Here is a 19167-nt window from a genome sequence, read left to right as displayed (position 1 = left end):
AAGTGAGGAGGCTCAGATGTCCCTCTTTCCCACAGAGCCTGTTGGAATGACAAGCTCCTATGAATAATCTCATTATAGCTTTTTACCCTTCAGGCTGAACCTAGAGAGGACACCAGAGATTCTGAATCTAATCCTTGCTCTGTCATTGACTTACTGGGTGACCAGTATAAAGCCAGGCAACTATGCCTACTCTGGGACTAATTAGCCAGCCTGAGGATGACTCAGTTCTCCCTCTGCTCTTCTTCCTTCTTCTTCTGAACACTCCGTTCAATTAGGACTAGTATTCAGCTGCTAGTTAACAGAAAAACACTGTTTTCTTAAGCCCAAAAATCACTGGCTTAAGTCTATTTATTGACTTACACAAAAGAAGTCCAGAGGTTGGCAACTTCAGGGTCCCAGGTTCTTTTGGCTTTCCACTTGACCATCCCTAGGGTGTGACCTTCTTCCTCATTCTCTCAAGATGGCTGCTAAAGCTCCAGTGGTCATGTCTTCATTTTGGGCATGGATAATGGGAAGAGCGAAGGACAGAAAGGGTCTCTACTAGCTGAGTCCAGAGAAGTACCAGGGAGTGATATATGCTTACATCTCATTGGCTAGAACTATGTCACATGACCATGCAAGCTGCAAGTGAGGCTGGGAAACACAAGAGCCTCTATCATAAAGCTCCATTGTCAGGTATCCAGACTTTTTATACCATTCCCTTGCACACGGAAATGTAGGCTTCTGCCTTGTAGAGCAGAAGTGAACTCCTGCTCCTGGGCAGACACATGTAGGCTCAGTGGATACACAGAGGCAGAAGACCTCATGTGCACAGACCCAAGTGTCCCCAAGACCTCAGTCCTGATGCTTAGATAGTAGACTTGGATTTGTCAAACCAGAGGCTGAGCAGGTGCTGTGCTCCCTGGTCAAGATGCCAATCTCCCCTGTGGGGAAGGAGCTCTCACCCTCACAGCACACTTTGTGGTGGCAGCTGTGTTTTCAGAGGTAGAAGGCACACAAGAAGAGAAGTTTGACCCCTCAGTAGCCAAACAGCCGGGACCCTAATGTCTAAATAAAATGTGAGCTTGTTTTTATTATGAAAGTAAGTACAATGGTACAGAGTAAAACATTCCCACAGTACGGTAGAGGGTGAGTAATAGTAAACTTCTCGTCCCTTCTTGCTCCTGTCTGTGGCCTCAGTCCCACATCCCAGAAGCTACACTTCATGGTTTTCCTGGACGTATTTCCAAATGTTTTCTTTGCATGTATATGTACATTGTTAAAAACACACACACACACACAAATGGGATCATACTTTACATGCTGTTCTGCAATTTGCTCTTACCATTTAGCATCTTGGTGATCATGCCATCTTGCTACCTGTAGAAACACCTAATTCTTTTGTATGGCTAAATGGTATGACTGTGCCCTAATTTATTTTCCCAGTCACCAGCTGAAGAAATTTGTCTTTCCAGGCTTTTGCTACCAAGATCATTGTTATAATTCTCTGACCCTTTTGTCCGGATTCCTGTGTTCTCAGTTCCATTATCTGCATTAGAAGCTGAGCCTGGCATCTAGGGGAGAGAGAGCTTTGCTGCCTCTGGGAGGACTGGCCCTGTGATTCCTGGAGCACTGGCTTTTCTCTGGTCAGGCCCATCCCTGGCTTCTCCGTGGGGGCCTGAACCATGGCTTCCTCCTTTGTCCCAGGAACCTCCCCCCATACCGACTCCACACAAAGGGCAGGGTGGGGTCGACACATGAGCGTGCCTGGGCAGGCTAGTAATCTGGTGTTCTGGGCAGATAAATAATTTGGGACTCCTTCAACTGATACCTGCAAAAGCATTTGTTCAACCCTTATTTGTAGGAAAGGCTGTGTGCAGAGGAGAGGAGCACATTGACCTCTGGCTCCATCAACCTGAAAAGTCTGCAGGGTGGGCAAAACTACCATTCATACTAGAGACTGCTGGGAGCTCTGTTGCAGGAACTGCTTGGGAGCTTGTATCTGAGTCACTGGTATACGATCATTTGATAATGTCTTCAAGGAGATGAACATGAAGCCTTGAAAATACCTGTTATTTTGCTTTTTGATCTGTCGTGCTTAATGAAGCTAACAGAAATCCATTGCTGATACAGAGACTATCAGACCTGGTATGGCTTCATCAACAAAGGAATTCTAGGGCATTCCCTGGCAGTCCAGTGGTTAGGACTCAGCACTTCCACTGCCATGGCCCAGGTTCAATCCCTGTTCAGGGAACTAAGATCCCGCAAGCCGAAGAGCGTGCAGCCAAAAAAAAAAAAGGAATTCTCTGCTGAGATAGGACCCAGAAAGAAGAAAGAGGAGGGGAGGAAAGTTGGGAAAACATGATGTTGAAGTAAAGAGAGACAACGAAACTTCCCATGTTGGCCAGAGAAAGAACCAGATCAGACAGGGCAAGCAGATGCCATACCTGGGCCACTGGGAAAGGGAGGCTTAGCTAAGTTGAGGTCAGGTCAGCTGAGGTCAGACACCAAGGAAGAAAATCTCCCAAATCAACCGTGAAGGTAAACAGAGCCTTGGTCAGCTATGTAGGCTTGGTATTCAGAGGTGGAAGCTCAGGAAGGAGTTTGATCAAGTGAGCAGAAGCAGGTGGGCAAAATCAGATAGGTGGGTACAATGAAGAGAAGTCAGATATGGGGTTCTACCAAAATTGTCTTCCCCAAACAAGTATATGGTCAAATTTCCTGCTCAAGAATCTTCAGGGGCTATTAATTGTAGATATAATATATACTAATGCCTTAATCCAACATTCACAGTTCACTACAATTTCACTCCCATTGAGTACTGACTTCTAATTTCTCTCCCGCCCCCCTACCCCCTTGCTCAAGCCATCCCTTCCACTTGGAGAGCTCATCGTCTCTCCCTCTCTCCTAAATTCTCAGGGCATTTTATTCTCCTCTTATAATTCTTATTCATCTCTCTTGTGCAGCCAATACTGTCTTTGTCCCTTGGGTCCTGTTCATATTTTTATCTAAGCAACACCTAACCCTGCACCTCACATGCTTTAGGTCCTCAATCTGTACTTGTTGAAAGTCAGCAGAACAGTTTTCAAGCTCATCACAGGACTGAAATAGGGGAGATGCATGTGAGAACTCTGGGAGAGTTCTCAAAGGTGTGACGTGCACTGATGGGATAGACAGACCCTATTGCAGGGGCAGGGAGGGTCTTCCTTTTGATCTCTATCCACAGTAGTCATGTAAATTGTCAAGTGCTTGTCCTATCATGGGGAGACAGTCATACATGGGTATAAACTTTATATATTCTGGTCCAGGAAATATGTCTACCTCAGGAGGACCACTGTTCCTGGGTCTGTCTCTGGACAGAATGGGAATGTGGCTTGGGTCCAGCTACAGACTGAACCCCAACTATCTAAGGGTTTATAGCTCTGCGTACTGATGTCTGAGGCTGGGACCTGGGACAGGACAAGGATACCTGAATCATGGCATCTGCCTAGGGTTCTGACTCAGATGAGGGAGAGGAATCAAAGGGGGAAAGTGTGCCTTATACTGGGAGGGGTGAGGCAGGGGAAGAATTGGTTCAGGGCACTCTGGAGGAAGCTGGGAGTCTGGAGTTGCCCTAGTTTCCCTCGGGTTGAAGCAATCAGCCACTCTATAGCTGTCCCTGAACTAATCACTGGGGTCCAGGGTGGCTTGGTTGGGGGAAGAATTACACCAATTTGTCCAGGCCTGGATCACAAGCCCTCCCTCCACCAATATATGAGGGGGCTTAGTGTGCTAATAGTTTAGGGTGAGTCACTTGCTCCATTGCTGGAGGTGGGTGTGGTGCCCCACCCAAAGCATATATAGAATGAGAATGGGAAAGGTGTCCTCTTAGACCAAAGAATGTAGTGTGGGTGCGGAGTTGGCAAAATGTCTGCTCTATCAGCCCTTTCCATCTTCTTTGCTTGGGTAACACTTCTTTGCTCTTTGAGACCACATTTAGGCATTAGTTCACCTAGGAAACCTCATCTGATCTGTCTTACACTCAAGATTATATGCCTGTGTTCTCATGTTACCGCACCGAACATGGATCCACGTACCCAGTGTGCAGCAAAGCCAATCTACTAATACCGGTTGTGGTGATGGAAAGTACAGCATTTATTGCAAGGCACTCAACATGGGGCCAAGCAAAGAGAACAGGCAGCTCATGCTCAAAAGACCCAAATTCCCCAGTGGTTTTCAGGGAAGGGTTTTTAAAGGTGAGGTGGAGGGATGTGTGATCAGCTTGTGTATGTCCTTCTGATTGGTTGATGGTGAGGTAATGGTGGTGTTTCGGGAGTCTACATCATCACCCTCCTGGTTCCAGCTGGTCTGGGGTTGACGTGCTGGTGGTCAGCATGTAGTTAACTTCTTCCTCCTGGTGGGGGTTTTAGTATCTGCAAAACAACTCAAGGATATGGCTCAGGGTATTTTCTATAGCACCCGGTGAGGAACTAAAAGTCCTTGACTTTGTTTTATGGCTAAACTATTCTTTTGTCTTGCTTGACTGTTTTCCTTTGTTTCTGCATTTTCTCACTTCTCTGAATAAATTTGCTCTTTGGAAGTTGGGGAAGGCCCAGGAGGCTAAAGCTTTTCTACAAACAAGAGGTGGGGGACACCAGGGGTCTGTCACTGGTAAGTCCCCATAGAGTCCTGCTTGGTTTCAATAACTCTTCCTTCTAGAATGAGAGCTCCTTCAAGTCTTTGAATTTTTTCTCTGTATCCCCAGGACTGAGTACAGGGCTTGAGATACTTACAGTTTGTTGAGTGACTGAGAAGTAATGCATGCACGTGTGCAGGAGGGTGTGCCAGAGTGGGAGTTGTCTGTTGACTCAGCTTCATTGGAATGGCTGCACCCAGGAGCTATTGCTCAAGCAGAAGCCAATACTTCTGGGATTGGAGCACTAACCACATAGATTGAGAGTGGGGAAGGGGGTTCCATCTCCCAGGGGAAGATGGTATGACCACCTGCAAAATAGTGTCACCAGTGTTGCTATCGTCTCAGGCTCCCAAACCCTGGGCTGAGTCTCCCTCTCACCCCAGGAGGGCATCTGGTCATATTAAGTCCTAGAATCCTGTTTTTTTCACATCCATCCCTTTTTTTCCTATTGCATCACACCCTTCTAATCTCCTGACAACCTCCCTGCCCCCCATCTTTGCTATCCCCTTTGCCTGACTCCTCTAAAACTTTCACACCACTGCCATAAGGATCATTCCTAAATACTGATTATCATGTCACCCATTTTATGAAAAACCTCAGTGAGTCCTCAGTTCTTCCAAGATCAATTCTAAATTCTAAATTCTTCAACCTATGATAACCATATGATAAAGTTCATTATCAGTCTTTCCCCAGAATTTACACGCATCCATACTTCTCACTACTCACCTTCCAGAACTCTGCCCCAGCCTATAACTTGCTTTCCTCCCACATCACCCATACTTCTTCCTCCTTGTTGCTCATGCTCTGTCCCTGCTTAGTGTCCTCAACTTTTCCACTTTGTTATCCAATCCTACTTCTCCTTAATTTCTGCATTTTATATGAGGTTTTTCTGACCTCTTTCACTCACAGCAATCTTTTCCTTCTGTGAACAAATATATTCCTAGAAAAACTGAGCCAATATCCATTGCATCAACCACTCAATTGGTACTTACTTAATCATATATTGCTCTGAGTAGTTACTTAATTCTTTCATTATTAGATCATAGACTCCTACTGAGAATGCGGTAAGTGCATAATAAGTGTTTGTTGAATGAAAAGGGGCAAATGGACAGTGTGACTTTAGAATATTTTGGTTTTGTTTTAGTTTGGTTGTGAATACTATTTGTTTCTGGCTTGTCACTTAACTCTAAGACTCCATTTCCTCACTAATAAATTGAGGATAATCTTACCAACTTTACAGAGGCTGAAGGGTTTTGGTGAACACCAAATGAGAAATCATGCTTACAAATACTTTGTGGACTATTAAAGTAAGCTATTAGGATTTCTCTTTTAATTTCAATTATAAAATATTTTCCTTCTTACTTTTAGACTTGCAACCTTATTTCTCAAAAGAGGACCCAACAGGATAGGCGGTATTTACAAAAAGGCTGTTTACAGACACTACACAGATGAGACTTATTCCACGGAGATCCCCAAACCTCCCTGGCTTGGATTCTTGGGCCCTATCTTGAGAGCTGAAGTGGGTGATGTGATTGTCATCCATTTAAAGAACTTTGCTTCCCGACCCTACTCCTTGCATCCACATGGCGTTTTCTACAACAAAGATTCAGAAGGTAAATATCAATCCTATATTATTGGTGTCTTCTCTCTCCTTCTTAAGTAAGACAACTGTCAGTTGCAATGAACAGGATTCTAAGAACACATTCTAAGATTACACGTATTCTTTTGTCTTCTCCCTCCCCCTTTCCCCCTCATCCCATCTCCATCTGTCCCCACCTTTTATTTCTCTTTTTCTTACCCTATTTCCTTCCTCTCTTCTTTCTCACTTTTCTTTATGTTGCTACAGAACTGGGTGTTGGCGTCCCTTGACACATGCTCCACCGCGGCCCCAGAAACACACTAACCTTCCTGTCAGTCAGTCTTGACTGGGTCCCATGTTGGATAAGGGGCAGAGTGCACAACGGATTCCTGTGTCCTATCACCAGTAACAGCCTCAGCTATGGGGAGGGTGTCTCAGTTCACATGGACCTCAACTTCCCTGCTTAAGGCTACTGTCTTTGGTGCTTCCTTTCTGAAGCATCCCTGCCTTCTTTTTTTGGTTTGTTTTTTTTTAATTTGATTTATTTGTTTGTTTGTTTATTTATTTAGGCTGCGCTGGGTCTTCATTGATGCGCGTGGGCTTTCTCTAGTTGTGGCAAGCGGGGGCTACTCTTCATTGCAGTGCATGGGCTTCTCGTTGCGGTGGCTTCTCTTGTTGTGGAGCTCGGGCTCTAGGCACATGGACTCAGTAGTTGTGGCTCGAGGGCTCTAGAGTGCAGGCTCAGTAGTTGAGGCACACAGGCTTAGTTGCTCCGCGGCATGTTGGATCTTCCTGGACCAGGGCTCGAACCTGTGTCCCATGCATTGGCAGGCAGATTCTTAACCACTGCGCCACCAGGGAAGTCCCCCATCCGTATCTTCTTGTTTGTACTTAAATAGCTTCAATAGCACAGTTTCCTGAGTACTCCCTAAAGTTAAATTTTTTTTAAAAGCAACATTCTTAGGCTTTTGAGATGGAAGTATTTCTCCGTCTTCAGAAGTATTTTTCACATCTCTCATTTTATTCTTGCTCGTGACCAGGTGGAATGTGTCAAATGATGTTAAACCTGCTACACTACTGGCTCTGAGGAACATGCCAGGAACAGCACCACTAACTCTGATGCAGCTTACTTTACCACCAAGGACGAGCTTTTGGCTATTAAATATTGTCCTAAGGCAACAAAACTTGCCTGGAAGTTGCCATAGACAGGTCTGTCTAAGCAGCCAGAGGAGACACCTCTGATGATGGACACAAGATTAGGAGTGCCCTTTGTTCTTGGTGCTTTTCCTCCATCTGAAGTGCAGCAAACCTCTCGGTCCCAGATTTGGTTAGTTCTGAGTAGGTGAAGGTCAGCACGTAAAATTCATTACCTTCATGATACTTCCACTGAGTGCCCACCAGGTGCCAGAGACTGACTGTGGGTCCTGGGAATAGAAGATAAATGATTCATAGGCTATAGTTGAAAATCAATAACTATAAGTATAAGGGTTTATTTCAGGGCTCTCAATTCTGTTCCCCTGATCTATGTGCTTACCCTTGCACAAACACCACACTGTCTTGATTACTACGAATTTATAGTAAGTTTTGAAATTGGGTAGCATAAATTCTCCAACTTTGCTCTTCTCAAGACTTTTTAGCTACTCTAAGTCCTTTGCATTTCCATATAAATATCAGATGAACTCATTAATTTTTACCAAAAAAACCCCACAGAACATCAGCCGGGTTTTGATTAGGATTGCATTGAGTTTTATCAATCAGTTGGGGAGAAATTGTCACCTGCATTTAAAAGATGAATTGCCATCTTGACAATATTGAGTCTTTCAATCTGAACATGGAATTTAGACTTCTATTGTCTCTAAACAATGTCTAGTTTTTAGTGTACAAGATTTGCATTTCTTTTGTTAAATTTATTCAGAAATATCTTATTCTTTCTGATACTGTTATAAATGGAATAGTTTTCTTAATTTTATTTTTGATTGTTTGTTACTAGTGTGTAGAACTACAATTGAGTTTTATATATTTATCTTGAATCCTACTATCTTGTTAAACTTGTTTATTAGTAGATGTTTAAAGGGTTCCTTGGAATTTTCTAAATACAGAATCACGTCACTATGAATATAACGTTTTATTTCTTCCTTACCAATGGGTATAACTTAGCTTTTTCTTTGGCTTATTGCACTGGCTAGAACTTTCAGGACAGTATTTAATAACAGTGGCAAGAGCAAACATTCTTGCCCTGTTCCTAGTCATAGGAAGAAAGCATGCAGTCTCCCTCCCATTAAGCATGATGTTAGATGTGGATTATTCTTAGAAGGAAGTTCCCGTCTATTCCTAGTTTGAGAGTTTTTAATTTGATAAGTACTGGATTTTTAAAAATTTAATCTTTATTTTATATTGAGGTGTAGTTGATTTACAATATTATGTTAGTTTCAGGTGTGCAGCTAGGTGATTCAGTTATACGTACACATATATCCATTCTTTTTCAGATTATTTTCCCATATAGGTTATTACAGAATACTGAGTAAAATTCCCTGTGCTATATAGTAGGTCCTTGTTGACTATCTATTTTATCTATAGTAGTGTGTATGTGTTAATCCCAAACTCATTATTTACCCCCCCTCCACATGTCCCCTTTAGTGACAATATGTTTGTTTTTGAAGTCTGTGAGTCTGTTTCTGGTTTGTAAACAAGTTTCAAATTTTCTACCATTTTCTTTAGATTCCACATATAAGTGATATCTTATGATATTTGTCTTCGTCTGACTTACTTCACTTAGTATGATAATCTCTAGGTCCATCCATGTTGCTGCAAATGGCATTATTTCATTCTTTTTATGGTTGAGTAATATTCCATTGTATATATGTACAACATCTTCTTTATCCATTCCTGTGTCTATGGACATTTAGGTTGCTTCCATGTCCTGGCTATTGTAAATAGTGCTGCAATGAACATTGGAGTGCATGTATCTTTTCAAATTATAGTTTGCTCTGGATATATGCCCAGGAGTGGGATTCCTGGATCATATGGTAGTTCTATATTTAGTTTTTAAAGAAAACTCCATACTCTTCTCCACAGTGGCTACACCAATTTACATTGCCACCAATAGTGTAGGATGGTCCCTTTTCTCCACACCCTCTCTAGCATTTATTGTTTGTAGACATTTTGATCATGGCCATTCTGACTGGTGTGAGGTGACACCTCACTGTAGTTTCAATTTGCATTTCTCTAATAATTAGTAATGCTGAGCATCTTTTCATGTGTTTTTTGGCCATCCATATGTCTTCTTTGGAGAAATGTCTATTTAGATCTTCTTCCCATTCTTTGATTGGATTGTTTGGGTTTTTTGATATTGAGCTGCATAAGCTGTTTGTATATTTTAGAGATTAATCCCTTGTGGGTCTCTTCATTTGCAAATAATTTCTCCCATTCTGTGGGTTGTTTTTTTTTTTTGTGTATGGCTTCCTTTGCTGTGCAAAACCTTTTAAGTTTCATTAGGTCCCGTTTGTTTGTTTTTTACTTTATTTCCATTACTCTAGGAGGTGGGTCAAAAAAGATCTTGCTGTGATTTATGTCATAGAGTGTTTTACCTATGTTTTCCTCTAAGAGTTTTATAGTGTCTGGCCTTACGTTTAGGTCTTTTATCCATTCTAAGTTTATTTTTGTGTATGGTGTTAGAAAGTCTTCTAAATTCATTCTTTTACATGTAGCTGTCTAGTTTTCCCAGCACCACTTATTGAAGAGGCTATCTTTTCTCCATTGTTTATTCTTACCTCTTTTGTCAAAGATGACCCTAGGTGTGTGGGTTTATCTCTGGGTTTTCTATCCTGTTCCATTGATCTATATTTCTATTTTTGTGCCAGTACCATACTGTCTTGATTACTGTAGATTTGTAGTATAATCTGAAGTCAGGGAGCCTGATTCCTCCAGCTTTGTTTTTCTTTCTCAAGATTGCTTTGGCTATTCGGGGTCTTTTGTAAAGACTTTTACATACAAATTGTAAAATTTTTTTTTCTAGTCCTGTGAAAAATGCCATTGGTAATTTGATACAGATTGCATTGAATCTGTAGATTCCTTTAGGTAGTATAGTAATTTTACAATTTTGATTCTTCCAAGCCAAGAACGTGGTATATCTTTACATCTGTTTGTATCATCTTTGATTTCTTTCATCAGTGTCTTATAGTTTTCTGCATACAGGTCTTTTGCCTCCTAAGGTAGGTTTATTCCTGGTATTTTATTCTTTTTGTTGCAATGGTAAATGGGAGTGTTTCCTTAATTTCTCTTTCAGATTTTTCATCATTAGTGTATAGGAATGCAAGAGATTTCTGTGCATTAATCTTCTATCCTGCAACTTTACCAAATTCATTGATTAGCTCTAGTAGTTTTCTGGTAGCATTTTTAGGATTCTCTATGTATAGTGTCATGTCATCTGCATCAGCGACAGTTTACTTCTTCTTTTCCAATTTGGTTTCCTTTCATTTCCTTTTCTTCTCTGATTGCTGTGGCTAAAACTTCCAAAACTATGTTGAATAACAGTGGTGAGAGTGGACATCCTTGTCTTGTCTCTGATCTTAGAGGAAATGCTTTCAGTTTTTCACCATTGAGAATGGTGTTGGCTGTGGGTTTGTCATATATGGCTTATATTATGTTGAGGTAGGTTCCCTCTATGCTCACCCATTTATCATAAATGGGTGTTGAATTTTGTCAAAAGCTTTTTCTGCATCTTTTGAGATTATCATATGATTTTTATCCTTCAATTGGTTAATATGGTGTATCACATTGATTGATTTGCATATATTGAAGAATCCTTGCATTCCTGGGATAAACCCCACTTGATCATGGTGTATGATCCTTTTAATGTGCTGTTGGATTCTGTTTGCTAGTATTTTGTTGAGATTTTTGTATCTATGTTCATCAATGATATTGGCCTGTAGTTTTCTTTTTTGTGACATCTTTGGTTTTGGTGTCAGGGTGATGGTGACCTCGTAGAATGAGTTTGGGAGTGTTCCTCCCTCTGCTATATTTTGGAAGAGTCTGGAATGATTGGTGTTAGCTCTTCTCTAAATGTTTGATAGAATTCACCTGTGAAGCCATCTGGCTCTGGGCTTTTGTTTGTTGGAAGATTTTTAATCACAGTTTCAATCTCAGTGCTTGTGATTGGTCTGTTCATGTTTTCTATTTCTTCCTGGTTCAGTCTTGGAAGGCTGTACTTTTCTAAGAATTTGTCCATTTCTTCCAGGTTGTCCATTTTATTGGCATAGAGTTGCTTGTAGTAATCTCTCATGATCCTTTGTAATTCTGCAGTGTCAGTTGTTACTTCTCCTTTTTCATTTCTAATTCTGTTGATTTGAGTATTCTCCTTTTTTTCTTGATGAGTCTAATGGTTTATGAGTTTTGTTTATCTTCTCAAAGAACTGGCTTTTAGTTTTATTGATCTTTGCTATTGTTGCCTTCATTTATTTTTCCTTTATTTCTGGTCTGATTTTTATTTTCTTTCCTTCTGCTAACTTTGGGGATTTTTGTTCTTCTTTCTCTAATTGCTTTAGGTGTAAGGTTAGGCTGTTTATTTGAGATTTTTCTTTTTTCTTGAGGTAGGATTGTATTGCTATAAACTACCCTCTTAGAACTGCTTCTGTTGCATCCCATAGGTTTTGGTTCATCATATTTTCATTGTCATTTTGTTTTAAGTATTTTTTTATTTCCTCTTTGACTTCTTCAGTGATCTCTTGGTTGTCTAGTAGCATATTGTTTAGCCTCCATGTGTTTGTATTTTTTAGTTTTTTCCTGGAATTGATATCTAGTCTCATAGCATTGTGGTTGGAAAAGATGCTTGATGTGATTTTAATTTTCTTAAATTTACCTAGGCTTGATTTGTGACCCAAGATGTGCTCTATCCTGGAGAATGTTCCATGTGCACTTGAGCAGAAAGTGTATTCTGTTGTTTTTGGATGGAAGTATTATTCCTTTTAAATTATTGAGATTTATTTAATGTGTAGCTTACTTTCTATCCTGAAGAATGTTCCATGTGCCCTTGTAAAGAAGGTGTATTCTGCAGTCATTGGGTGGAATGTTCTATAGGTATCAGTTAGGTTGAGTTGTTTGACAGCATTGTTGAAGTCTTCTGTATCCTTGCTGATGTTCTGCCTAGTTTTTCTACCAGTTATTTAGAGAAGGGTATTGAAATCTCTAACAATTACTGTTCAGTTGTGTATTTCTCCTTTCAGTTATGTCAGTTTTTGCTTTATGTGTTTTGAGACTCTTGTTAGGTATGAACAGCTTTATATTTGTTTTATCTTCCTGATATATTGACTCTTTTATCATTATGAAATATCTATCTTTGTCTCTCGTTACATTTCTTGTCTTAAAATCTAGTTTGTCTGTTATTGAGAGCCACTTCAGCTCTCATATTGTTGCTATTTGCATTCTTTTGCTTTCAATCTATTTGTGTTTTGAATCTAAAATATAGACTGCATATAGTTGGATGTTACTTCTTTGTCCAATTTGACAATCTCTGCATATTGATTGGAGTGTTTAGACCATCACATTTAATGTAATTATTGATTGGTTTGAGCTACACTTATTTTGCTAATTATTTTCTATATGCATTTTGTCTTTTTTATTCCCCTGTTCTTCCTTTACTGTCTTCTTTGGTGTGAAACAATATTTTAAAATCTACTATTTATATTTCTCTGTTGATTTTTCAACTATATATTTTGAGTTCATTTCTTATTGGTTGGCCTATGGATTGTAATATGCATTTTAACATATCACAATGTACTTCTTCTTTTTTACCTACTTAATTCTGGAAATATATAAAAGCTTTACTCCAACAGAGCATCATTCTCACCCACCTCTTTTTTGTTATTATTGTTATATTGTCATTACATCTCTCTCTCTGTAAACCCAACAATGTGATGTTATACTTGGAACTGTATATTATCTTATGAATTTTAAAGAAGTTAGGATAAAAAAGGAAAAATATATTTATAGAATCTTTTATATTAACTCCCATTTTTCCTATTTTTGGTGCTTTTCACTTCTTTCTGTGGATTCACATTCTCTGGTGTTATTTCCTTTTAGTCTGAAAAACTCTTTTAGTATTGCTTGTAAGACAGGTCTGCTAGCAACAAACTCACTTATCTTTGCTTATCTAGAGCATCTTTATTTTGCCTTATTGTTTTGAGGGCTAGTTTTGCTGGATGTATTATTCTTGGTTGGTATTTTTCCTCTAGCACTTTTAGTATGTCATCCCACTGTCTTCTCATATCAAATATTTAAATGGGAAGTCAACTGTTAATCACGTTGGGGCTCCTTAGTATGTGATCATTTCTCTTTGCCTTTTTTTCCTTCCCAACAGCTTGACAACAATATATTTGTATATGAATTCTTTGTATTTATTCTACTTGTGGTTTGTTGTGCTCCTTTGATGTGTAAGTAAGTTAATGTTTTTCATCAAATTTGGTAAAAATTTCTGCAATCATTTCTTCACATATTTTTTTCTGCCCCCGTTTCTTTCTCCTCTCCTTTGGCAGACTACATTACACACATGTTAATATACTTGATTTAGTCCCATAGGTCTCTGAGGTTCTGTTTATTTTCTTCAATCTTTTTTTAACCCTCTCTTTTTCAGATAGCGTAATTCTCTCAATGTCTCTTCAAGTTCACTGACTCTTTTGCCATCTTGAATCTGTTGCTAAGCCACTCTAGTGAATATTTTATTTCATTTATTGTATGTTTCAGTGCCAAAACTCCAACTTGGTTCTTTTTTTTAATGTATAAATTTTACCTCCTTATTGAGATTCTCTATTTGTTGAATAATTTGTCCTACTTTCCTTTAATTATTTAAGCATAGCTTCTTTCAGTTGCTTGAATATATTTATAATAACTGCTTTAAAGTCTTTATCTGCTGAATTCAACACCTAGAAGCACTTAGAGATAGTTTCTGTTGGCTGCTTTTTTTCCCTTGAGTATGGATCACACTTTCTTATTTCTTTGCATGTCTCATTTTGCTGTGGCTGTTGTTCTTCTTGTTGAAAACTGGAAATTATTGAGAATATACTGTAGCAACTTTGGATTCTGGATTCTGATCCCACCATCATCCAAGTTTGTTTATGTTACTTGTTTTTCTGTTTAGTAACCTGTCCAGGTGAAACCTGTGAAATCTGTATTCCTTATAGTGTGTTGGCCACTAAGGTTTCTGCTCTTTTTTTTCCTTGTTTTTATTTTTAAGCATGGGTGCTGAGTGTTCATCTCTATACCTGCTTAGCTTTGAGGTCAGCAGATCTTTTTCATGAGACCCAAAATCTCTCATGTCTCAAATTTAGGTGCTGAATGTGTAGTAAGTGCCCAAGAAGTGTTTGTTATTTCTTCTGCTGCTTCTCCTTTCCTTCTTCAGTTGATGTTAAGTGAAGTAGATTGATGTCTTCCTGATTGGTACGGGAGGCCTGTCAGAAGGGGTCTTCATGAATATTTATTAAACATCTGGCTCTGTGCAGGACACTTCATATACACTGCCTCATGTAGTGGGGGTAGATATAAACATTCCAGCTTTACTGGTAGAAAACCAAGGCAGTGAGAATTTAAGTAACTAGCCTCAAGTCCCATAGCAAATAAATTTTAATTCATGTGTGTTTGATTTCAAAGCTCTAGCTCTTTCCACTATAGTGTGTGATCTCTGCATTTTAACTATGTTTTATATTTTCTTGGAAGGAGCCCTGTATCCAGATGGAACATATGGAAGGAACAAGGATGATGACAATGTTCCTCCTGGCAAAAACTATACCTATGTCTGGCCAGTGAGAGAAGAATATGCTCCTGCCCCAGCAGATGCAAATTGCCTGACCTGGGTGTACCATTCGCACATCGATGCCCCTAAGGACATCTGCTCTGGACTAATTGGCCCACTGCTGGTGTGCAAAGAGGGTAAGACATCTCTTCCCCACCCTCTCTGTCCCTAGGAGCCTATTCCCAGGTGTGTTGAAAAGTGTATATAATCTTCAGGTCGTCTTGCCTACCTCCCTTGCTTTACACAGAGTGTGCCTCTTCTTCCAAACTTTCTGTAAGATTAAAGAAATTCTTCTAACATAGAAGATCTATGACAGGGACAATAATTAAGGCTTCTGCCTAAAAAAATCATAGCATTCTGAAACTTACGTGCTTTAAAAAAAATACACACTGACACCACACATAGGAAAGTGTAAAATGTAGTCAAATGACTAGGAATGCTTTTGCTTTATTATTTAACCCACATAATCACTTTGTTATTTTATTCCCTATTAATTGATATAGTGTATCTGTGCTCTGTCAATAAAGTATATTTCCTTTAAGGACAGCCAGGTTTCCAAGTCTGTGGTTGTGAGGATTTCTGTTTTATGAGTTTTCTATGGTTCTATCATTTCCATCAAAGCCTTTCACTGATTTTATGTTGTGGGTTACTCTTGTACATGTAGGTCTTTCAAACTTACCTGATACCATTGGCGGGAAGAAAAGCTCATCTTGATTTAGTCCACTGTGAATTTTTTTCTTACTCTTTTGAATGTGCCTGATAGGTATCCTGCATAAATATTCAGGGACAAGGACTGATGTGAATCAAGAGTTTGTTATAATGTTTACTGTTGTGGATGAGAATCAAAGCTGGTACCTTGAGGAAAATATCAGACATTTCTGCACTGACCCCGATTCAGTTGACAAAGAAGATGCTGTTTTCCAGAAGAGTAACAAAATGCACGGTGAGTGCCTCTCATGTTATCAAGTACATACTGACTGCCTTTTGTGTATCTGGCACTACACGGGATACAGAACACACAGAAATATTAAACCTAGTTTTCCAAGATTTATAACTTCGTAATGAGAATAATAAGAAAGCGATGAAACATAATCCCTGTCAGAACCTAAAACAAAGAAAGAGAGCAAGAGAAGACGAAAGGAACAGAGAGGAACTACAAAAATGGACAGAAATTAACAAATGGAAATAAGCACATACTTATCAATAATAACTTTAAATGTAAATGGACTAAATTCTCCATTCAAAAGACATAAAGGGGCTGAATGGGTTAAAAAAAAAACAACAGCAAAAAAACAAAAACCCATCTATATACTATGTACAAGAGACAAACTTTAGTTGTGAGGACACATGTAGACTGACACTGAAGGGATGGAAAAAACTATTCCATGCAAATGGAAAACAAAAGAAAGTTGGAGTAGCTACACTTATATCAGACTTGAAATTGACTTTAAAACAAAGACTATAATAAGAAGGGTGTTACATAATGGCCAATCCAACAAGAATATATAACATTTAAAATATTTGTGCACCCAACACAGAAGTGCTTAAATATATAAAGCAAATATTAACAAACATAAAGGGAGAAATAGACAGCAATACAATAATAGTAAAGTACTTTAATACCCCACTTATATCAATGTAAGTATCCAGAAAGAAAATCAGTTAGGAAACTTTAGCCCTAAACAATATGTTAGATCAGATGGACTTAGCAGATACTTATAGAACATTCCATCCAAAAACAACAGGATACACATTGTTCTCAAGTGCACATGGAACATTTTCCAAGATAGATATGTTAGGCCATAAAACAAGTCTTAATAAATAAATTTAAGAGGATTGAAATTATATCAAGCATCTTTTCAGACCACAATGATGTGAAACTAGAAATTACATGAAGAAAACTGTTTAAAAACTGTTTAACTGTTTAAACAAACATGTGGAGATTAAACAGCATGTTACTGAACAAACAACATATTGAAGAAGAAATCAAAAGAGAAATTTTTTAAAAACTTGAAACAAATGAAAATGGAAATGTAATATATCAAAATTTATGGGATGCAGCAAAAGCAGTTCTAAGAGGGAAGTTCATAGTGATAAATGCCTACCTCAAGAAACAAAAAATGTTTCAAGTAAGCAACCTAACTGTACACCTCAAAGAACTAGAAAAAGAACAAATTAAGCCCAAGTTACTAGAAGGAAGGAAATAGCAAAGATTAGAGCAGAAATAAGCGAAATAGATACTAAAAAGACAATAAAAAAATCAATAAAACTAAGATCTGGTTCTTGAGAAGATCAACAAAATTAACAAACATTTAACTAGACTCACTAAGAAAAAAAGAGAAAGTTCTCAAATAAATAACATCAGAGATGAAAGATGAGATATTATAACTGACACCACAGAAATAAGAAGGATCATAAGAGACTACTATGAACAAGTGTATGCCAACAAATTGGATAACCTATAAGAAATGGATAAGGACCATACAACCTACCAAGACTGAATCAGGATGAAATAGAATCTGACAGACTGATACTAGCAAGGAGATTGAATCAGTAATCAAAAACCTTCTGACAAACAAAAGTCCAGGAAACAGATGGCTTCACTGGTTAATTCCACCAAACATTCAAAGAAGAATTAATACCAATTCTTCTCAAAATCTTCTAAAAAATAGAAGAGGGAGAAACTCTTCCAAACATGTTTTATGAAGCCAGCATCATGCTGATACCAAAAGTGGACAAGGATGCCACACAGAAAAAGAAAAAATACAGGCCAATATTCCTGATGAACACAGATGCAAAAGTCCTCAACAAAATATCAGCAAGCCAAATTCAACAATACATTAAAAGGTTCATACACTGTGATTAAGTGGGATTTATTAATCCATGGGGTTTTAACCATGAAAGTATGGTTCAGCTTCCACAAATCCATTAAGGTGATATACCACAGTAAAAAATGAAGGATAAAAATCGTATGATCATCACAATAGACACAAAGAAAGCATTTGACAAAATTCAACATCCATTTATAATAAAAACTCTTAACAAAGAGAGTATAAAGGAAACATACCTCAACATAATAAAGACCATATATGATAAGCCCACAGCTAACGTTATACTCAATGGTGAAAAGCTGAAAGCTAAACCTCTAATATCAGGAACAAGAGAAGGATGTGCACTGTTGCCACTTTTATTCAACATAGCATTGGAAGTCCAAGCCAGAGCAATTAGGGAAGGAAAATAAATAAATTCATCCAAATCCGAAAGGAAGAAGTAACTGTCATTATTTGCAGATGACATGATACTATATATAGAAAACCTTAAAGACTCCAAAAAACTGTTAGAACGAATAAGGTAAGTAAATTTGAGGGATATAAAATCAATACACAAAAATCTGTTGCAGTTCTTTACACTAATAATGAATTATCAGAAAGAGAAATTATGAAAACAATCTCACTTACAACTGCCTCAAAAGGAATAAAATACCTAGGAATAAATTTAACCAAGGAGGTGAAAAAAACATATATTGAAAATTATGACATTAATAAAAAAAATTTAAGAAGACACAAATAAATGGAAAGATATTATGTATCCATGGATTGAATGAATTAATATTGTTAAAATGTTCATACTACCCAAAACAATCTACAGTCACAATGCAATCTCTATTAAAATCCCAATGGTATTTTTTACAGAAATAGAACAATCCAAAAATTTGTATGGAACCACAAAAGACCCTTAATAGCCAAAGCAATCTTGAGAAAGAACAAAGCTAGAGGCATTGTGATCCTTGATTTTAAATGATATTACAAAACCATAGTAATTAACACAGTATGATATTGGCATAAAAACAGACACAGAGATCAATGGAACAGAATAGAGAGCCCTGAAATAAACCCATGTAAGAATATACAGGTGGAAAAGGACAGTCTCTTCAATAATTGGTGTTGGGAAAATTGAACAGTCATACACAAAAGAATGAAGCTGGACCGCTGTCTTACACACATACACAAATATTAACTCAAATTGGATTAAAGACTTGAGTATAAGATCTGAAATTGTAGAACTCCTAGAAGAAAACATAGGTGGTGAGCTCCTTGACATAGGTCTAGGTAATGATTTTTTAAATCTGACACCAAAAGCAAAAGCAACAAA

At 38.4% G+C, this 19167-nt stretch overlaps 1 protein-coding gene across 1 annotated transcript in view; it reads left to right on the top strand.

Moving 5' to 3' along the window:
- The window catches only part of HEPHL1 (hephaestin like 1), a 90605-nt gene that overhangs the window by 14650 nt on the left and 56788 nt on the right, over positions 1 to 19167 (top strand). Inside the window, 3 exon segments of the mRNA XM_060017230.1 lie at positions 6023 to 6267; positions 14940 to 15152; positions 15779 to 15958. Coding sequence (XP_059873213.1) covers positions 6023 to 6267; positions 14940 to 15152; positions 15779 to 15958 — 638 coding nt within the window.

This window comes from Delphinus delphis, chromosome 8 (genome assembly GCF_949987515.2).
Source record: "Delphinus delphis chromosome 8, mDelDel1.2, whole genome shotgun sequence".
NCBI classification, from domain to species: Eukaryota; Metazoa; Chordata; class Mammalia; order Artiodactyla; family Delphinidae; genus Delphinus; species Delphinus delphis.
This window is presented reverse-complemented; position numbering and strand designations above follow the sequence as displayed.